This window comes from Anser anser (genome assembly GCF_964211835.1).
Source record: "Anser anser genome assembly, chromosome: 4".
In the NCBI taxonomy this organism is placed as follows: Eukaryota; Metazoa; Chordata; class Aves; order Anseriformes; family Anatidae; genus Anser; species Anser anser.
The window spans coordinates 42,213,240-42,230,697 of NC_139724.1; the positions used below are offsets into that span (position 1 = coordinate 42,213,240).

General features: G+C 38.1%; 2 protein-coding genes across 10 annotated transcripts in view; one reads left to right on the plus strand and one right to left on the minus strand.

Annotated features, from left to right (window-relative positions):
• Positions 1–1,824: 1,824 nt before the first annotated feature.
• On the minus strand, positions 1,825–10,832 carry LOC310898476 (UPF0462 protein C4orf33; the record flags this gene model as incomplete). Of its 4 annotated transcripts, none has more annotated exons than XM_083833679.1 (6): positions 1,825–4,569; positions 5,993–6,192; positions 6,291–6,342; positions 6,537–6,597; positions 8,309–8,498; positions 10,694–10,832. In XM_083833679.1, the coding sequence occupies 5 exons, from the start codon at positions 8,487–8,489 to the stop codon at positions 4,470–4,472; spliced, it is 594 nt and encodes a 197-aa protein (XP_083689805.1). In that variant the 3' UTR covers positions 1,825–4,469. The 4 variants fall into 4 exon arrangements, with proteins under 4 accessions (XP_083689805.1, XP_083689806.1, XP_083689807.1 ...); XM_083833680.1 differs by lacking the exon at positions 10,694–10,832 and adding an exon at positions 10,414–10,687; XM_083833681.1 differs by lacking the exon at positions 10,694–10,832 and adding an exon at positions 10,387–10,687.
• Positions 10,799–17,458, plus strand: part of SCLT1 (sodium channel and clathrin linker 1) — a 47,173-nt gene continuing 40,513 nt past the window's right edge. For 4 of the 6 annotated variants that reach the window (XM_083833670.1, XM_083833672.1, XM_083833674.1 and 1 more), the window contains exons 1-6: positions 11,098–11,286; positions 13,318–13,385; positions 14,085–14,137; positions 15,042–15,111; positions 16,191–16,246; positions 16,618–16,750. In XM_083833670.1, coding sequence (XP_083689796.1) covers positions 11,253–11,286; positions 13,318–13,385; positions 14,085–14,137; positions 15,042–15,111; positions 16,191–16,246; positions 16,618–16,750 — 414 coding nt within the window. In that variant the 5' untranslated portion in view covers positions 11,098–11,252. Of the gene's footprint in view, positions 10,935–11,097; positions 11,287–13,317; positions 13,386–14,084; positions 14,138–15,041; positions 15,112–16,190; positions 16,247–16,617; positions 16,751–17,458 lie in introns of those variants that run through there. The other 2 variants (XM_083833671.1, XM_083833675.1) reach the window with 2 other exon arrangements.

A 17,458-nucleotide genomic window follows, 5' to 3' on the forward strand; every position in this document is an offset into this window, starting at 1 on the left:
CTCATTTTACTTAGTTTTCAAACCAACACAAAATAACAACTTACTGTAATTGCTAACATAATGCTTAATATGCACATGCCAACTTCGAAAATATTGCTTGAAAAGAATATGCAAGTCAAGAAAAATAAGTTGCTTCAGCTAAGAGCAGCCAAGTTACATACACAATTATCTACACAATCCTTGCACTTACCTTCTCAGGAAGTGGATTATAGTCAGAACCACGGCAAAACATTTTGGTAACTGGACACTACCCCTACCTTCTTCACCTACAGATTTTAACTTACAAAGCCCAGAAATGTTTTATCAGAAAGTCTCATTATCCGCGAAGCAAATGTTAAAATTGCACTGCAACGTCCAAGTAACTTGTGCTTTGTCATGAATTACTATTACAAAGGAGGTATTTCTTTTTTTTTTTCTGACAAACAGCAAGACAAACAAAACTGTTCCTCATGCTTATTTTATATATACACTCCTTCTCCTAAACTTCTTACCTCAAGTTAAAACCAGTGTATAACCTGTGAAATCTGGGCTCACCTCTATAACCCACACCATACCCCTTAAGTTCTACACACATTACCGATTTCCTAATTGAAGTCTAAAGGCAAGAGGCTGCATGTACTATGGCTCAAGTTAACCACGCACCAGCTGCTTCAAGTTTTGGGTGCTACAACTACAGGATAAGGGCTATAAGATGCTCTCATTTTCCTCAATTTGCCGAAACTGTAGTGAAGAATTGCCTCCACCTTGCAAAACACCAGTATCTTTTGAGAGTCTGCTCCTCTGCCTGGCTCAGCTGAAATTTGCTAATGGATTTAAAACTTTTGGTAGTGGGGAGAGATGGGGATAACACTGCCAGAAAGACAACAAAGTAGCAATACTCCTAGCAATTTCCTTAGAAATTCTGGCCAAATACATCAAAATATATATATATTTTTTAACTTAAAATTGTCATGACACCATTTTCACGTGAAACTGTCACATTTGAAAAGTTTATCTAAAGTCTTTGCAGAGCTAAAAAAATAAATACTGTGCAGCCAAGTAGGCGTTCCCCATTTCTAAAATAAAATTCCCGCATCTTAGACTGAGTATGCCACAGGATGTAACTAGCACAAAGCCAAATATTACCCACAGGAAACACATCAGACAGGTTGATTTCTTTTAAGAAACTGATGACTCAAAGTGCTCACACAGTGGAAGTGTTTAAATCAAAGTGAAATGGATTTGTGGATAGAATATTTGCATAATCTATGCTTTCCATCATGCAGCTCTCCTTTTTAGCATGTGAGCTAGCTAGCCATCTCAATGAACACTGATATCCATCCCTGCAAAGACCTAGGAGATGCAAGATACACTGGCAAGTATTGTACTGTCCATTGATAAGCTGTTATATTGCTACGTGCAGAGTTTACATAAGACACTGCTTACATCTAACATACGTCTAATGTTGAGATGTTCCCCTCCAATAAAGCTCTACTACAGGATATATCTAACTTTAAACCTTTAGAAACAAGTCAGTGCACAAGTTTGATCTCTGCACCCCATGAACCCATTTGGAAGCCTGATGAAAGGCAGCATTTACAGTTCAAACAGACTCTTAAAGCTTAGAAATCTACAGGTGAACCACCTGACAGCAATTATGAGTAGCATGCATCTTGAATTAAGCCTGTATGGTGATACCATTTTCAGAAGCTTCTAGCATTATATTGTCTACTGTACAGAGTTATTTTACTTCAAATTATTTACAGAAAGCAATCTATTCCCAAAATTTATAATCCAGTAGTTGCATCTAAAGTCAAAGCTGAAGCTGTCAGAAGTGGGATTGAATGAAATGAAACCATTGAATAGTTTGATTTATTGTCTCTTACATACAGAGTGCCATTCACCACAAGAAAACAACCTTTGTGATAAAAAGCAGTAAACTGGTTTTAAATTTCTGTACACAATTTTGACAAATCATTTTAAGTCTAAAAGCATAGTGAAGTGAATTGTTTTTGTTTGTTTGCTTTTGACTGAAATTTCAAAAGTGGTCTTCAGATGCTGACATCTCAAACATGTTTTTAAATCAACATTTATTGGATCACTCAGAATTTCAGACTACGATGTCATTCTTTAGAAAACTGAGTATCAATTGAAGGTAGAAAAGCCAAACAATTGAATGTACAATACTTCTAATTTACAACAGATGGCACTTTATAGCAAGGAATCTATAGTGTCTAATTAAAAGAACAGAAAGAATTGGATAGCTGATTACTTTGGAGGACACTGAAATGCCAAACTCTGCAGACAAAACTTAATCCTTAAATAAATTTGCAAGTATAGTTCTATAAAAATGAAAGTACAAAGAAGGAATCAAAAGCCAAAAAAAAAGAACTCTGAAGAAACATTCAAATTCACAGAAATTAATCACAGATGTTCTTCATAAATACAGGATGTTCCCATCTTCTTTTCTTCAAGTAGAATTTCTAGGTAGATTTGGATTTAAAGATAGCACAGAAAACATGACCAGACTATGGCTACTACTGCATACATGCTCAGAAAAGAACAGAGAATCCATTCCACTAATATCCCTCACTGTGCTAAGTGTCTGTGTAGATGTGAAATAGTGCAGGCTTGTGCAAAACTTTACAGGCGTTTTGACATCTAAATACAGACACAGGATTTTCAAAGAATGGGTTAAATAAGAAAGCTTGGAAACACTGCTGCCTATGAGTTACAACCCAAGGTACACTTTTTTATCTCAATATCTGAGGGGAAGGTACTTACAAATGAGATTGACAAAAGGCAAACTGAGAATTACAACATGTAAAGAAGCCCATGGGGAGTTAATAATTATCTTCAGTTACTTAATCATTGGTTTTAGAGAATGTCCAACTCTTTCACTGAGAAGACAAAAGGCAATGGACACAAGTTGCTAAATGGAAAATACCTACAAGTTTTCATGACATAACTCGTTGAGTATTGAATATGTAAAGGCTACCCAGATCCTGTTTGCAGAATCCTGATCTATGGGGTTAAGTAAAACTCAGCCCTGAGCAAATTGGCTTAGCTTCCAGGACAGCTCTGCTTTGAGCAGGATGTTAGACTACATGAACACAAGTCCCTTCCAGGAACTTGGAGGATTCTCAACTGTCCAGAAGAAAAAGCTGCACAAATGGCTGAGACCAAACACCACATCTCATGCATTAATTTCTGAAAGATCATCCTTCAATTATGACACAATCTTATTCTCTCAGACTCCCAGAACAATCTTCACCTAGAGAATGTGACCAGCTTTCACCCTATGACGATGACACTTCATAAGGATACAGGAAGCCCTCTTTCTAATAAAGGGATGAGAACTATGTCTTGGTGGAAATCCTCATTCTGAACTAACCCAAAAAGAATTTTGATTTTAAAGTCACCTACTTTTCAGGTGTGTGATCCGGTTAGTGGAAAAGCTTCCCATTTTCTAAGGAATAGCTACTATGCTAGAAAAGAAAGGAACATTTGTAAATCTTGTGAGAGTTAGCGGATTAGAACTTACAATCTAACAGTATTCAGTACTGTTAAAATATTCTACCAATATGGAGAAGTTTAGGCACTCCAAATTCATTCTCATACTTCCAGGGCTAAGTGGCAAGCAAACAATACTTGTTAGTCTGAAATTTTTCATATGTCTGAGCTGAATCCTTAAGGTGACATGAAAAGGCCAGGCTTCTGTAGGCACACAATTATACCGAGGTTTTACTAAACACTGCTTTCCCCAGAAACTTTGCCTGGAGTGCATAAAACCTTTTGTAAATCTATCCTCTGTACATAACTAGCACTAGAAATTCCAAATGGAATTTGAGACAAAGAAGTCTGCTAATAAAGTACCAGATAGAGTTCCCCCTTTAGCAACACGTAAAGGAAAATTGCAAGTATAGAAAAGGGGCTGACTAGTATTATACCTCCACAGCATCTTGCAGTGTGAGTACCAGGCTAAGAAACACCGTGAGAGGTATGTTCTCTTCTGCTCCTAAAGGAAGCATTCTTTCTCCTGATTGCAACACAAAATTCAGGCATACAAGATTTACATTTAGCAGCCAAGAAAAACAAGATAGTGAAAATCCTGTGGTTACGGCATTTCTGCTGTAAATGGATTCCAAGCCAGATAACTTGTCATGTCAGTCTTAGAGCACTCATGGAAACACAGTTGTAATTTTAGCACAATTTTCCCTTCATTGAAAGGGCAGATTCATCTCTGTTGTGCAGATGAAAAGCTCCACACCCAGATGAACTGAAACACAAGCAGTTGTGCATTTCATGTACTTAGAATTAACTAAGTGGTCCAGATACTTTACAGTCAATTTCAAGATTGATCAATGCTTTTAGTGTCAAGAAAAGCTTTACTAATCTTATATTTACAAATTCTGTTCAAAATGAACTTGTTTTCATACAGCTTCATCCAGCCGTAGTGCTATTGAAAACACAGGTCTCAATCCAGTTTGCTAATTGGCATCAGACTTCCAAATATCTGACTCAGGCTGCTTCCAATCTTCTCCCATTAGTCTCTTCAGATTCAATTCTTTGAAAAATTCCAAACGATGACTGTAGAGAAAGGAAAAAAAAAAGTTTCATATTATGCATCTAAAATGTATACTCAACAAGTTGAACTGATCTTTTTTTCCATGCTTCCTTAGGAATGTAACCACTACTGTTTCTGAAAACAGTACTGTTTCTTGTACTGGAAACAGGACAAAATCCTCAGCTATGAACAAACTTTGCTTTGTGCTGTGGTACTGAAGTGCTCACCTTTAAATTCTTCCAACTTATGTTGCCTGGAACTCCAGTCAGGTCAAGAACAAAATTATATCCTGTTTTATGACTTATATGCACTCCAGACAAATATTGTTTGCTACTCTTGACCAATTCAAGAGTCATATCACAAGGATATCCTCTCCTTACAGTAACAAGGAAGACAGAACAATGCAATGAAGCTAGTAAATATTTTTTTCCTGTAAGACTCAGTTGCTTTTAAACATTATGAATTGCTTTTTGCTAAGAAGCTCTCGTTTAGGCTGCCACACAGAAACAATTGAGATGACAAATAAGCTAATTTCTAATTAATACTTATATTAAAAAACTGCCAAACAGTAAACAGAACATCTGACACTATTAATCATTTAAGTAGGTAAATGAAATTCTCTAAATAGGAAGCATCAATTTGACATGTGAAGACAAACTAAGAGTGATGAAAACAACCTCTTTATATGAACGCATCTGCTAACAATGTCTGAAAAAGTCTGGATTTTTCGTTTTTTGAAAAGGTACTCTAGAAAGAATCCCTTCCTGAAAAGTATCACAAGCGTTCTCCAGTTTACCTAATTGTCATGTTATATTGACTAACAAGTTTGCATAAGAACTATAGCAGTCCTCTAGAGCTAGTTCCGTTACACAAACTGTCCACAAGTAGCAGCCTGTATAAAGTCATTTCAACCACACAGTTAGGAAATAAGCAGGCCCACAGCACAATTTAAATATCAAGATATTCTAGTCTTTCTGTTGATACTGGGTATCCTTTTATTACACTTCTCAATTTTGTCTGCCTTTTCAAATTTTCCATAATATGAAGCCATCCATAGACATGAGTCTGTTTAGAACAGTAGGGGAGAAGCAAAAGAGATTCACCTGAGATGTATCTGGTATGATTAACACTAAGTGTCATTTCAGGAGGTGCTGTAGGCAAAGAAAAACCTGAACAACCCATCTATGATTTAGCAAAGGAAAGTGATAACAGATGTGAATGGTGTCGAATGCATCATTTGCTATGCGCCCAGGGGATAACAGAAATCAAGCACTAATTACAGCTACCTGGCAGTTCTTTACACTAAGTACAGTGCCAATGGATGTGGGGCTAAGCAGCATAATTCAAATAGCACTAGCACTCAGTCTGAAAACCAAATTAGGTTTGTTGTACAAGCATTGGAAGACAAATGCAACTACGTTACAGAAGAACTAATTTTGTTCTTACAAATCTGGTTTCTGTCCTTCTTGAAGTTCACATCGAGGCACAGGATGAAGTGCTTCATATGTTCTCTGGTCTCCTGAGCCATGAATTGCAAATGCATTAAACTTGTTAGTGCATGGTGGAAAATAATTCCAAGGAAGATGAGCTTTACCCTCCCATTTGGTTTCCATTCTGGTCACCTCAAATTCCAAGGGAAGTTCTTCCTGTTAAAGGCAGAAAAAAGAGATAGTTAACTTCTAATCAGCCAACATGCACCTAAAAAGTTACTTTCTGTACGTTACGAATGCACTTGACCACTTACTTTCCATATTCTTCTTTTGCCAGAAAGCAGCAACAATAAGTGTTGTCCATGACTGTCAAAAATCAGAGCCACAATTTTCTTAAAACGATGCCAAGTTATTAGTGTACTTTTCTGCCACAAATTTGTACATCCACCATATTGAAGCAGTTTCTGCGCCCAGAGCTTTCCTCATGCATACATTTCACAAGCATTACAGCTAGAAATGCAAATTAGTATTCACAACTTTTTCCAGCATGCTGTACTTACGGACAAAGTTCAACTTCTAAATACTGTTCAGTTCTGTCACTCAAGAAAAATGCCTCTACAACTTAAAAAAAGACACAGGCTGTCAATGCTTTATATTAGTTACCGATTTTATAGTATTCCAAGACTTTCACATCCCATTTAAACAATTGTTTTCATAATGGCTTTTGGCCTATGCCATTCCAGAAAAAAAAATTCTTATGCATGAGAAAAATGGCAGTTCTACTAAGTAGCGTTAGCTCTCAGCGCAGTAAGAATAGCACCAGCACAACTATTTCACCCAATATGCTTGCTGCAAATAGCGTTAAGACAGAGATCATGGCCAATCACACTCACAGCAGACTCTCACCCTAAAGCACTTAAGGGCCAGAGTCTTGTATTTGCTGGTAGCCTGAGGATTCAGAGCACCAGACGCAGCAGAACACCAAAAAGAGGAACTCACAGCAAAGCACACACACCACAATTAAAAAGCCTGCTGAATCTCAGAAATACTAAGAAAGTAGTAGCTTTCAAAACGCTCTGCCCTGTAAATAGCTGATCCTTTGGACAAGGAATTACTTGTTTCAGATATACCGGAACATTAGGTGCGACTACTGAATCACTTTTTTAGGACTGTTAGTTAGAACTATACTGGCGTTTCTCGCAGTAAAGGTATTTTATCATAAAGCTTTAGTTAGAGTTAGAACTAGATATGATTTATTATGCTGTTTTACATAAGCCTACTTGGTATAATAGATATCGAAATGATGCTATTAATGTTCCAGTAGAGCTTAAATCAGAGTATTTCAATAATCAGAAAGCAGAGAACTGTTAGAAGCATTAGGTTGCTACATTATTCAAAGCAACAGGTAAAGATGAAAGTATCGACAGGAAAGAAGAGAGAAAACAGCATTACTGCAGGGATATTTCCCATTCTATTTGGGTACAATGTTGAATCATATTATGAGCTCTACTTTCTTTGTTTCATACCTTCCTGTTCCTGAAATTGACTTTGGAAAAGTAAGCAATTAATAGAAGGATGTTTTAGCTATTGTTCTCTACTACTTAAAGAGAAACTATATTTAGGATTTCAATTCTATTTACCTACTGCAAATGCATTTATATATACACATCTCATAAAATTATTTTAATACTAAAATATGTCAAGCCTTAATTGTTCCACAAGTTATATCAGTAACCCAAAAGCCAAGTTTCAACGTCCATACTATTGACATCAGGAAAAGTCAGCCTCACAATTTTTGAGACCAATCCTGTTCACTGTAGTCCATTTCCTTTATGTCCACCAAGTGACACAAATGTAACGTTTTCTTCTTTTTCCTAGTCATCTGTATAGTTGCACTACTATAAAAATAACCTTTCACCTTACTGTCAAGTGTTTGTGATGAAAAAATTCACCATCTAAAAAGCGAGCATCCCTCTTGATACATTTGGGGGTAGTTTATGGCTAGATACAGTATGACATTTACAGTTACTTAAGGAACTTCCTTAAGGGGGGGACAAGGGTTACAAGGAAGTTCTTCACCAGCTTTCTTTCCCAGAGCCCTCAAGACAAAACAGGAAGGAATTTTACTTTACGTTTCATATCTGGATCTTTAAAAGCAGTACCGCGACCAAAGGAACTGAACTAGTAGATGCCATACATTCAAGACTTAAAATTAGATCAGTTTTTAAGAATAGCCATCAGAGAAACTTAAACAACAACCAGGCATATTAAATACAGATGAACATCAGCATGTACACAAATCAGATAATTGCAGCAAAACAGTTACACTTACCCTCATAGTCCCACAGGTTTCTGAAGGGCTTCCCTAGCTCTCCAAGTGGTGCTGGAGGATCATTAAAGAAGGGAGCACTAACTTCCATTAGCAGCCCTCCGTCATATGACTTCAGCCCAATTGTTACCGGCTCATGGCTCACAGGTAAATCATCCCATGTGTGTTCAATTGTGAATTCCATTTTAATATTCTGCATAAGACAAATGAGAAAGGAAGTTTCCATAAAAGAGCCCAGATACCATTTCAGTACCAACTGTACTGGCCGCTTGGCTAAGAAAAAAAGCCTTGCCAGTTAAGCTGTGGAAAAGTAAGTTTGCACGAAGCATAAATTTCCCAGACAGGACCAACAGGAGAGCACTTATTGTTCTCAGTCTTATTTACGAATGAAGAAAGATGGTCACTTGAACCAGTCACTGTTTTAAAACCATTATTTTACTGAATTCCTCTGTAGAGCAAGTGATATATGACAAGTCAAAGTCTGTATAGTGTTAGCTGGATTCCTCAACTCAAGGTCGAAACAACATTAGGATAGTGAGACAAATCCGTGTCTCCTCAAATGTCTCCATTTGCCTCTTGTACGACATAAGCAGCTTCCATATGTCAGCTCCGTAACCCAGAGTCTCTACAGCTAGAGACTTTGCCAGCAGTCCTGCCGTTACACAGTCAGAACAGGATCCAACTACAGACTGCTTAGAGAAACTCACCCCCATCCTGATCACATGTACGCACACCCTCCTTAGGGCCAGTCAGTTCTAGGACAAGCAAATGGCATGCCCTTGGAGGGCAGACTCCAAAGCAGACTGGGGAGGAATTGCTCTTACACTCACCTATAGCCATACTTCTGCAATGCCAGACAGACTATTCTGAAAGGGAGAACCATTTGTGCAGGCAGAAGTTAGAATATTCTGCATGAGTCCTTACCAACATAAGAACAAGTTACAGGCAAAAAAAATAATGAAGCTGTATCAGTCATTTTGTCAATAAAAAGACAGCTGCGTCTGTTACAATCCCCAAATCATGTTTCCAGACAACAGAAGAACTGAAATAGTTTAGCTTTATAAAGCAGTAACATGAATGCTTTTCATAGGTTTTTACACTTCCATGGTTACAAATGACTTTTAGAAGTTTTGCCAAGCTTAAGACATTTCACTGCCTACCTAAACACTTTCCAAAACCATCAAATATTTATCTAGAGAACAGATAAACAAAGCAGTCATAACTACATGCTGTTAGATGATTTTGTAATATGAGAAAAACAGATTGACAAAAAATCTTCAGTGAATCTGAAATGCAAGACAAAAAAATCTGCTACAGTTTTGCTTGGCGGTCATTGCAAACCAGCCAAAGCAAAGGATTTTGAGAAAAACTGCAGAAAAACTGCAAGCACATCTTATTAAATAAGATCTGCAGAGCAACAGAGAATGCTGCACTTCAACATTTCTACCTTAGAAACAATCGCACAAGTCTTGAGAACAACCTTAATCTATATAACAAGCAAAAGAATAAGTGGAGCGCAGTTTCCAAAAAGTTTATGGCCCCTTATCCTTCTCCTCCACAGTATCAAGAGCTCTGTCGCGTTCCCACAAGAGTTCCACAACAGAACCTGCTGAACTACTTTGAGCACTACTTTAACCACGGTGTCTGAAAGGAAAATTAGACGCAACAGATGTAACACCTTGCTATTTGTACATGTAGGACAGACAGATGACTTTACTATAAAAAAAAAAAAAAATTAACTCCTACAGTGACAGCTTATTGGGTAGAAACGTACAAGTTCTAAGGATGATCCACGTTACCATATGCAGACTTAGTGAAGTTGGTTACTAGCATGCTTTTCAATTATAATAAAGATAGCAATACAGAGCAATGGTATGGAGCAATGGGGTTGTTTAAAGTAGAGAGGCTCTTCAATCTACTCTTAACACTATACATGCCCAGAAGGCTCAGCCAAACACCAGCACACCATACAGAAGAAGTTCTTAGCCACCTGCAATTGCTCCCACTGCACACCCCCAAGCTGCATGCAGCTCGCAGCACCCGGTTCGGGCACTCACACCTGAGCTCCCCCAGCATCACACCTGACCGCCCTGAGAACGCTGCTGCACCTGGGGCCACCTCACGTCTCCTCAGGGAGCTTTGTGCCTTCCATCCCGACCCCCATCCACACGGGAAGTGGGACAACACCAAGCAGCTGTGCTCCGGGTTCCCTAACTGCCCTGCCAGGCCAAGGAAGCTGGAAGCCGCGAAGGAGAGGGCAACTTCCACCAGCCACAATCCCGTAGCTGGACACAAGCTTCCAGGAGGAGCCCACCAAGGGACTAACCCACACCCCCAGGCGCCTACAGCGACCCTAACGGCCAACGCTCCCCAGCCAACCGCCCTCACCTCACGCCAACCGCCGCCGCGCGCGCACCCAACGGCCGCCCCTCAGCGCCTCGCCGGCGCGTGCGCAACCGTTAGCGCAGCGCCCCGCCCGCTGCAACCGCCGCTTCCTTCGCTACGGGCTCCGGCGGCTGGGGTAACGGTGTCGGTAAGGGGCTCGGAAACGGGGGCTCCGCCGTCTCTGAGGCTGCGGTGACGGCCCTGACCGCCGGCATGGCCGCGGAGCTCGGCGGCGGCGAGCCAGGTGAGGCGGCTGGCCCCGGGGCTGCCCCCGGCCGCTGGAAGGAGGCGGCCCCTGGAAGCCTGGGGCGGTTCTTGCACGGGGAGGGAAAGAGGGAAGCCTTCAGTCCGTGGTTGTAACAGCAGGGGGGTGTTTTCTGTGGTGTCTGCTGCGAAAAACAACGATATGAAAACTTCTATGGCTAGCAGAAGACTAATCGTTAAAAGGGCGTAATGAGGGTAATAGCCAGGCACGAGAATTTTTAGGATCGTGCCTCTTTATTTACGAAAATGTTACTCTGCTTAACTGACACCTGAAAGACCAAAAAAAAACTGTCTTCTGATGACATGTGTGTTACAGACTGAAAACTATACCTGTAAGTATGTGTTCTGTTATGGTTTGGGTAATTTTAATGCGAGCGTAAAACGAGTGGATCAGAGTGTACTTAGACTGCTTAACGCCAAAATACTGACTGGCAAAAGATGCTTCTGTAGAGTTTATATTTCTAAAAATAGGCAGTTGATGTGTTGTCCCAAGAATTTTGCTGACCCTGTCATTGTAGTCTGTGTGGTGGGGAAATCGGGTAGCGTGAATGGACAGGATCACGGTGCAAGAAGTGCTGTGACCGTGCTTCACGCAACTCAAGTATTCAGCTGATACTAAGCTTGTTAGGACAGTTCTGGATGGGCAGAGGTGGAGGGACAACTTGTGATTCAAAGGACCTCAGTAGCAGAAAAGCTTCTGTCTGTACCAACAGTAATCTTGCCTCAGAAGCCTCTATCTTTCTTGAGTTTTGTTCAAATATTTGTTATACTGTGACGTGAACAAATGGCTTAGGTTCAAATGTTGTGGATTTCCTTTTTTATGTATTTGATGTGTTTGGCTGTAGTTTCTTATTTTATAATTGTGTGACTCCAAATGGAGCTTAGACAATATACACCATGAAGTGGCAAGACTTGCCTTTTCTCTCAAGGATATCTCTCAGAAAAAATGCATCCTGCAAAGATGCTGAACAAATTTTAAGTTAGTTTACGTGGTAGTTGAGACACAAGCTATTTGAGGCCTGTTCTAAGTTTGATATATTTAATGATGTTCTACTTTTTTCATAGATGATGTCCAACTTCTAAAGTGTTGAATGTGTGTAATACACAGAGATTCTGTAAGCACTATTAAATGCAGCTTTATAGCATAAATACTTGTTGCGTTAATACCTGTAACGGAAGTTCTCATAACGAAATGCTGATCCCTGACACTGATCAGTTATAAATTGTTTTGGCTGAATTCATTTTGAAGTATCAGCAGCCAATCCTACATGTGATAGTTATCCATTCCATTACATATTTTTGTGATAAGCTACTAAGTACGTCTTTTATCTGAATGAATTTTATGATTACTGTTGAAGGTGAATGCTTCTGCAATTGGTGTCTAAGGTCTATCCTCCTTTTGCACCTATGTTCATGTTCTGAGATTGCTTTGGCTGGTTAGGCCAACTACTCTTCCAGGTCCTGTTTGTTGACATCCCCTTTATATTCTGTTCTCTTTTTTTCTGTAGATTCCTGTAGCATATTAGAACCACAAGAAGAACCATTGCAATGCATATCAAGAAAAACAGGGGAGAAATTTTAAGTCGAAACAGTTGTATTGTCTTCCTGACCCCCTTTTTTTTCTCTATCCATTTCAGTTACAAAGGTTTAAATCAGATTCTCAGGGATTCTCAGATTCTTGGCCAGATGGAAGAACGCTATAAATGAATGGGAAAAGCTGCTGTTTTCCCTTTCCAACCTTTTGCTGATTCTTCCATTTGCAGTACAAGTAGTCTCTGAAATCCTAATAGTCAAAGTTAGATTAGTAGAGAAGAGCGATGCCTTAGTTGATGTTTATTTCTAAAAATGCAGGTACTAGCAGTCTGCATGTCTTTCTTGCTTGGGTTTCTTCTGAATATACATGAGTGCTCAGGTTCATGTATCAATGAAGTTCTTGTGGCCTAAATTTGTTGAATGTTTATATGTCTGTCATTTATATGAATGCTTGTTGAATGTTTATGGGTCCAGTTCCCAGCAACAGGTTAATTTTGTATCATCCAGCTAATTGAATTGGCTCCGGTGTGATCCGTTGCACTTAGTCCTCATGAATCGTTAAGATGTTGTGTATGTTATGGCTTTTCTAGGCAAAAAAATAAAATAATTTCTAGGAGGTAATGATATGAAAGACGTCAAATTATTTCTTGTTAGGCTTTGTATTTTTTGAACTCCTACTGTCCTGAAAATAATTGCACTAAGTAGAATTTTATGAAGCATGTTGTGTACCTTCAAAGCACTACACCATAAAACATTTCTGACTGCCAGTCAGGTTTATCTAGATAAACGTTCGTGTTGTATGATCTTCTAACTTTTATTGTATTTTTCAGATCAGAGGCTAAATGTGGCATTTGAACAGCATGAAACGGATGAAATTTTGAGCAGCACTGCTGAGCAGGTATGTGAACTGAGGTATGAAAGTAGTTTAAAGAAAAAAATCTCAGTTTTAAGACATACATCTGTGCATACCTAGAACATAGTCCACTTCAGTGTCATTTTGCCTTGAGCCCATTGCACATCTGCAGAGTTGCTTCTAGATTTCAAAGCAGCAGCAGAATAAAACTGTCATAACAACAATGAATTCTGCTATTTTTAGTGCATTTTTAAGTTTGTCATATGCAGGAGAACACATCCCCGCAAAGACACTTGATTTCTGCAGAGTAGACTTTTTCACTTCTATAGGCTTTTTTGTCTTGTGTGAAGATAGCATTTTGTGGTGAGTACCATAAGCCTGTCTGAAAATCTGTGCAGAACTTAGGGCATCAGCACTTTCCTGATGCTGGGATGCATGGAAATGAACTTGGCACTTGCACAGACCTGTAAGGGTTCCTTTACGAAAGAGCTGATTCCCCCTCAGATGTTGTTATGCTTTACATCAGAGCATCTCCAGGAAAAAAAAAAATCAATTGTATTTTTTTCAAATTGGGCCAGAGTTCAAGGATTTTTTAATGTAAACCTAAAAGCGATTGTATGGGATATTGTACATGCTTTCAGTACAGACAGAATAAACAGCTTTGAGTTGCATATTTTAAAAAATAAATAAATAATAGCTACATGCAGTCATGTGCAAGTACTAACATAAGATATTCAATTACAGAAAAATGTCTTTGGAGGTGATGGTATATCTGGATCCAGGATAATGGACCAAAGGTAACTGATTCCAAAAAAGCGAGAATACTAATTCAAAAAAAAAACCTCATTTGCTTTTAAAAGTGTAAATATCCAGTTGGGCCTAGTTTTATGTACACTTACTTGCTCACAGCTCTGAGGACTTGTAAGGGGATGTCTGCAAAAGTGTTCCTGTAACAGTTGTGTTTAAATAAATCCTCTATTTATTCAGGGATTTAAATATGACTTTTCTTGCACAGTTTATAAAATAAAGAACAGGAGATAAGGAATAATCTAATGTAAATTTTAAGACAGTAAAGTGCAGGTGAGGTTGTACGAATCTAGGTAACAGAGGTGTCTGTTAAACAAGTCAGGTGGGTATTTTTTAAAATGTTTGCTTGAGAAGTTGACTAACAGTGCACAAATAAACTTTTCTGTATGGCCACTAGTAAATTGTTTAATGGTCATTGTCCTCTTCTTGCTGTTACAAACTACCCTTTATGGTTAGGTTTTAAGACTTTATCACTAATAGAGAATTTTTCAGAGAATTACTGTAGTCTACAAAAATACTGGGAAGGAAGGAAGTATGCAAGTAGAACTGCATTTTTTTACATTATCTTATAGGTCCTTTACTGTTGTATGTGAAAGTAGTAAGAAAGTCTAGTTTCTAATCTTTGGAGATTTTTATCTATGCATGAAATACTAATGCATTACAGCTCATTTACAATGTTGTGTATTCTAATTCTCTTATACAGTAAGTCTGTGGTTAATGATCATACTTGAAAAGTAATTAAACTTGTTCTCTTGATGTTGGTGAATATTGGTCTTGGAAGTAAACTGTTTTGTTCTGTTCTCTAGGTTAAGAATTCTGTAAAACTAGTTGATTATCAGGACAATGTTTCAGCATTTACAAAATGGCTTCTGAGCATGTTTTTCCAATTTTCAGCTTATCACCTCTAATTGTAGAGTATGATAAACACCTGGAAGAGATGAGGGAGCAGCTGCGGATTTATCAGGTATCTATGTTGCCAACATTTTGCACTCTAGTGCTTTACTGTATTAATATGTAGGCTACTATTTTTTGTCTGTTGAGGAAAGCATGCCTGTGTCATGCTTCACAAAGTTCCAAGACCACAGCCTACCTCAAATGAATGAATAGAACTTTCTATGAAAAGCTGGGAGGTTGTCCAAATTATGCCATTACTGTGTTTGTGGAAGTGGTGGTGTGAAACACAACATGCAGGTTTTTGTCTCTGGACATTCTGATATTGTTGCAGGTACTTTCCTAGATGACACTGAGATGAGGCAGATATTTCCCCCTTTCCCTACAGGTCTGATCTTGGCCACACAGTCCAGCTCGGTCTTGGAAGTAGATACACCCATACTTCTATGTTCTTATTCAAACTCAAATAATTGAAATGTTTGATATCATGGAGACTGGGGGAGAGGGAACTGTTTGTCTTCCTTTCAAAGCACAGGCAAATGAAACCAATGATTCCTATGATTCCTGAAAAGTAAAGTGTGTTTAATAATTAAAATTTGTGGAGCAAAGATCAGTTCTCACTTGTGATCTACATGCAAAAGCTACATTACAGTTTTGTTTCAGTGCACTTAATCTTATGTCCATAGTAGAGCATCCACAAATAGTCTTCAAACTTGGTTGATTGCAGAAGGGCACTCCTTCTGTTAACAAAGCAGTTGATTCAGCTATTACAAACTGAAATTGTTCCTTAAAGAGTTCTTAAACTTTTTTCTTAATTCATCCTGTACACAGTAAGTATTTATCCACCGTATCCGTAAAAGAACATGATTTAATTAAAAATGTATCTGTAAGAGCTATAGGAATTCCCAAAGCTAAGTTTAATGGTCATAACAACTTAGAAATGCTCAGGTGTAACTTTTTAACAGGATTTAGCAGCTGTTAAATTTAAGTGGCATCTTGTGACTTTTCTTACAGAAGGAAATGTTACTTTCATTTACTACATTGTGTTGAATTATGTTGTCTGTGTTTTACAGTATCACTCAGAGAAAAACATAAGAGCGAGTTGCTCAAGTTTGTCGCTTAAGAGCTTACTTGTGCATGTTTTTGTATTAGGTACAGATAGGTGAGATGAGACTAAAATCTGAGCAAGTCACCAAGGAAAATGAAAGGTAAATAAATGTACTGACTTATTATTGCTGTTGTTCTTGATTTTTAAATCTTAGGTTTTTTTTTTCCTAAGACTTTGAAGTCTTGTGAAGCCACTTAATAATTCAAGATTTCATACTCATGTACTTAGTGTTAGTTAAGTGCTTAATATATATTACACCACCAGACTAGGAGGTTCAGCCATATCTGTGTAAAAGAACTAGATACAAAGCTATTTAAAACTGTTTATTGTTTTTCTAGAACATATCTTGCTTAATAGATTTAAAAGTCAGATGTCAACATTATGTACAGATCGAAGGTACATAACTTAGTTGATTTAAAAAAATAATATGTTAAAGAAATATTTTGCTGAACTTGTTTCTTTGAATTTCAGGCTTCATGCAGAGTTGAAAGAGGTTCTTGAGACACAACTGGAGGCTCTTCCTTTCATGCCTCTGGGAACCGATCTTCCTGCAGATGAAGGAATAGTGAGAAACCTTCAAGAACAAGTACAACTGACAAATCAAGTGCGTGAGATGAAACATTTGTACTGTTTTATTTCTCTTTTGCCTTAGCAGATTAGGAGAAGATGGTTTATTTCTTGGTTCAGAATTCATTTAGAACACTTTCTTGAGACTATTTTGAGGTCGTCTTGATTTTACGTAGCTAAAAAAAGGTATGTATAGTATGGACAGCAAAACCTGAAGGAAGTTCCTTTCTAGTTTCATACACCTAGGAAGTTTTTATGTTAATTTGCCTCTAATTTTACCTAGTTTACTTGATCTTTATGTTGATTTCCTGACCAGGAGATGAATAAAATATTCTGTTCAGTTCAAGTTACTGTGGTAGGTTGTCATTTTGATTTAAAGAAAAAAACATCGTAATGTGAAATGAAGAGGCAAGTATATGTGGAATATAGAAAGTAACAATTAAATCCAAAAAGATCAGCAAAATCTCATGAACATGTTGCAGTGATGTGTCAATCCTGTTGCATTGGACTAAATTGAAGCTAAATTGACAGCTGAAGTTTTGTATTTGACTATTGATATACCATAGCCCTAGAGTAAATACTTGTAAAAGTTTGCGTTTGATAGTTTCAGAACTTTAGTGGAACTGCTTTTCTGGAGAGAGCTACAAAACTGTGCAAAACTTGCAATTCTCATCTGCGTGGAATTTGAACTCGCAAACATCTTTTTCTACCTCTGAATTTGTTGTTTTGTCTTTGTGGTTGTAAT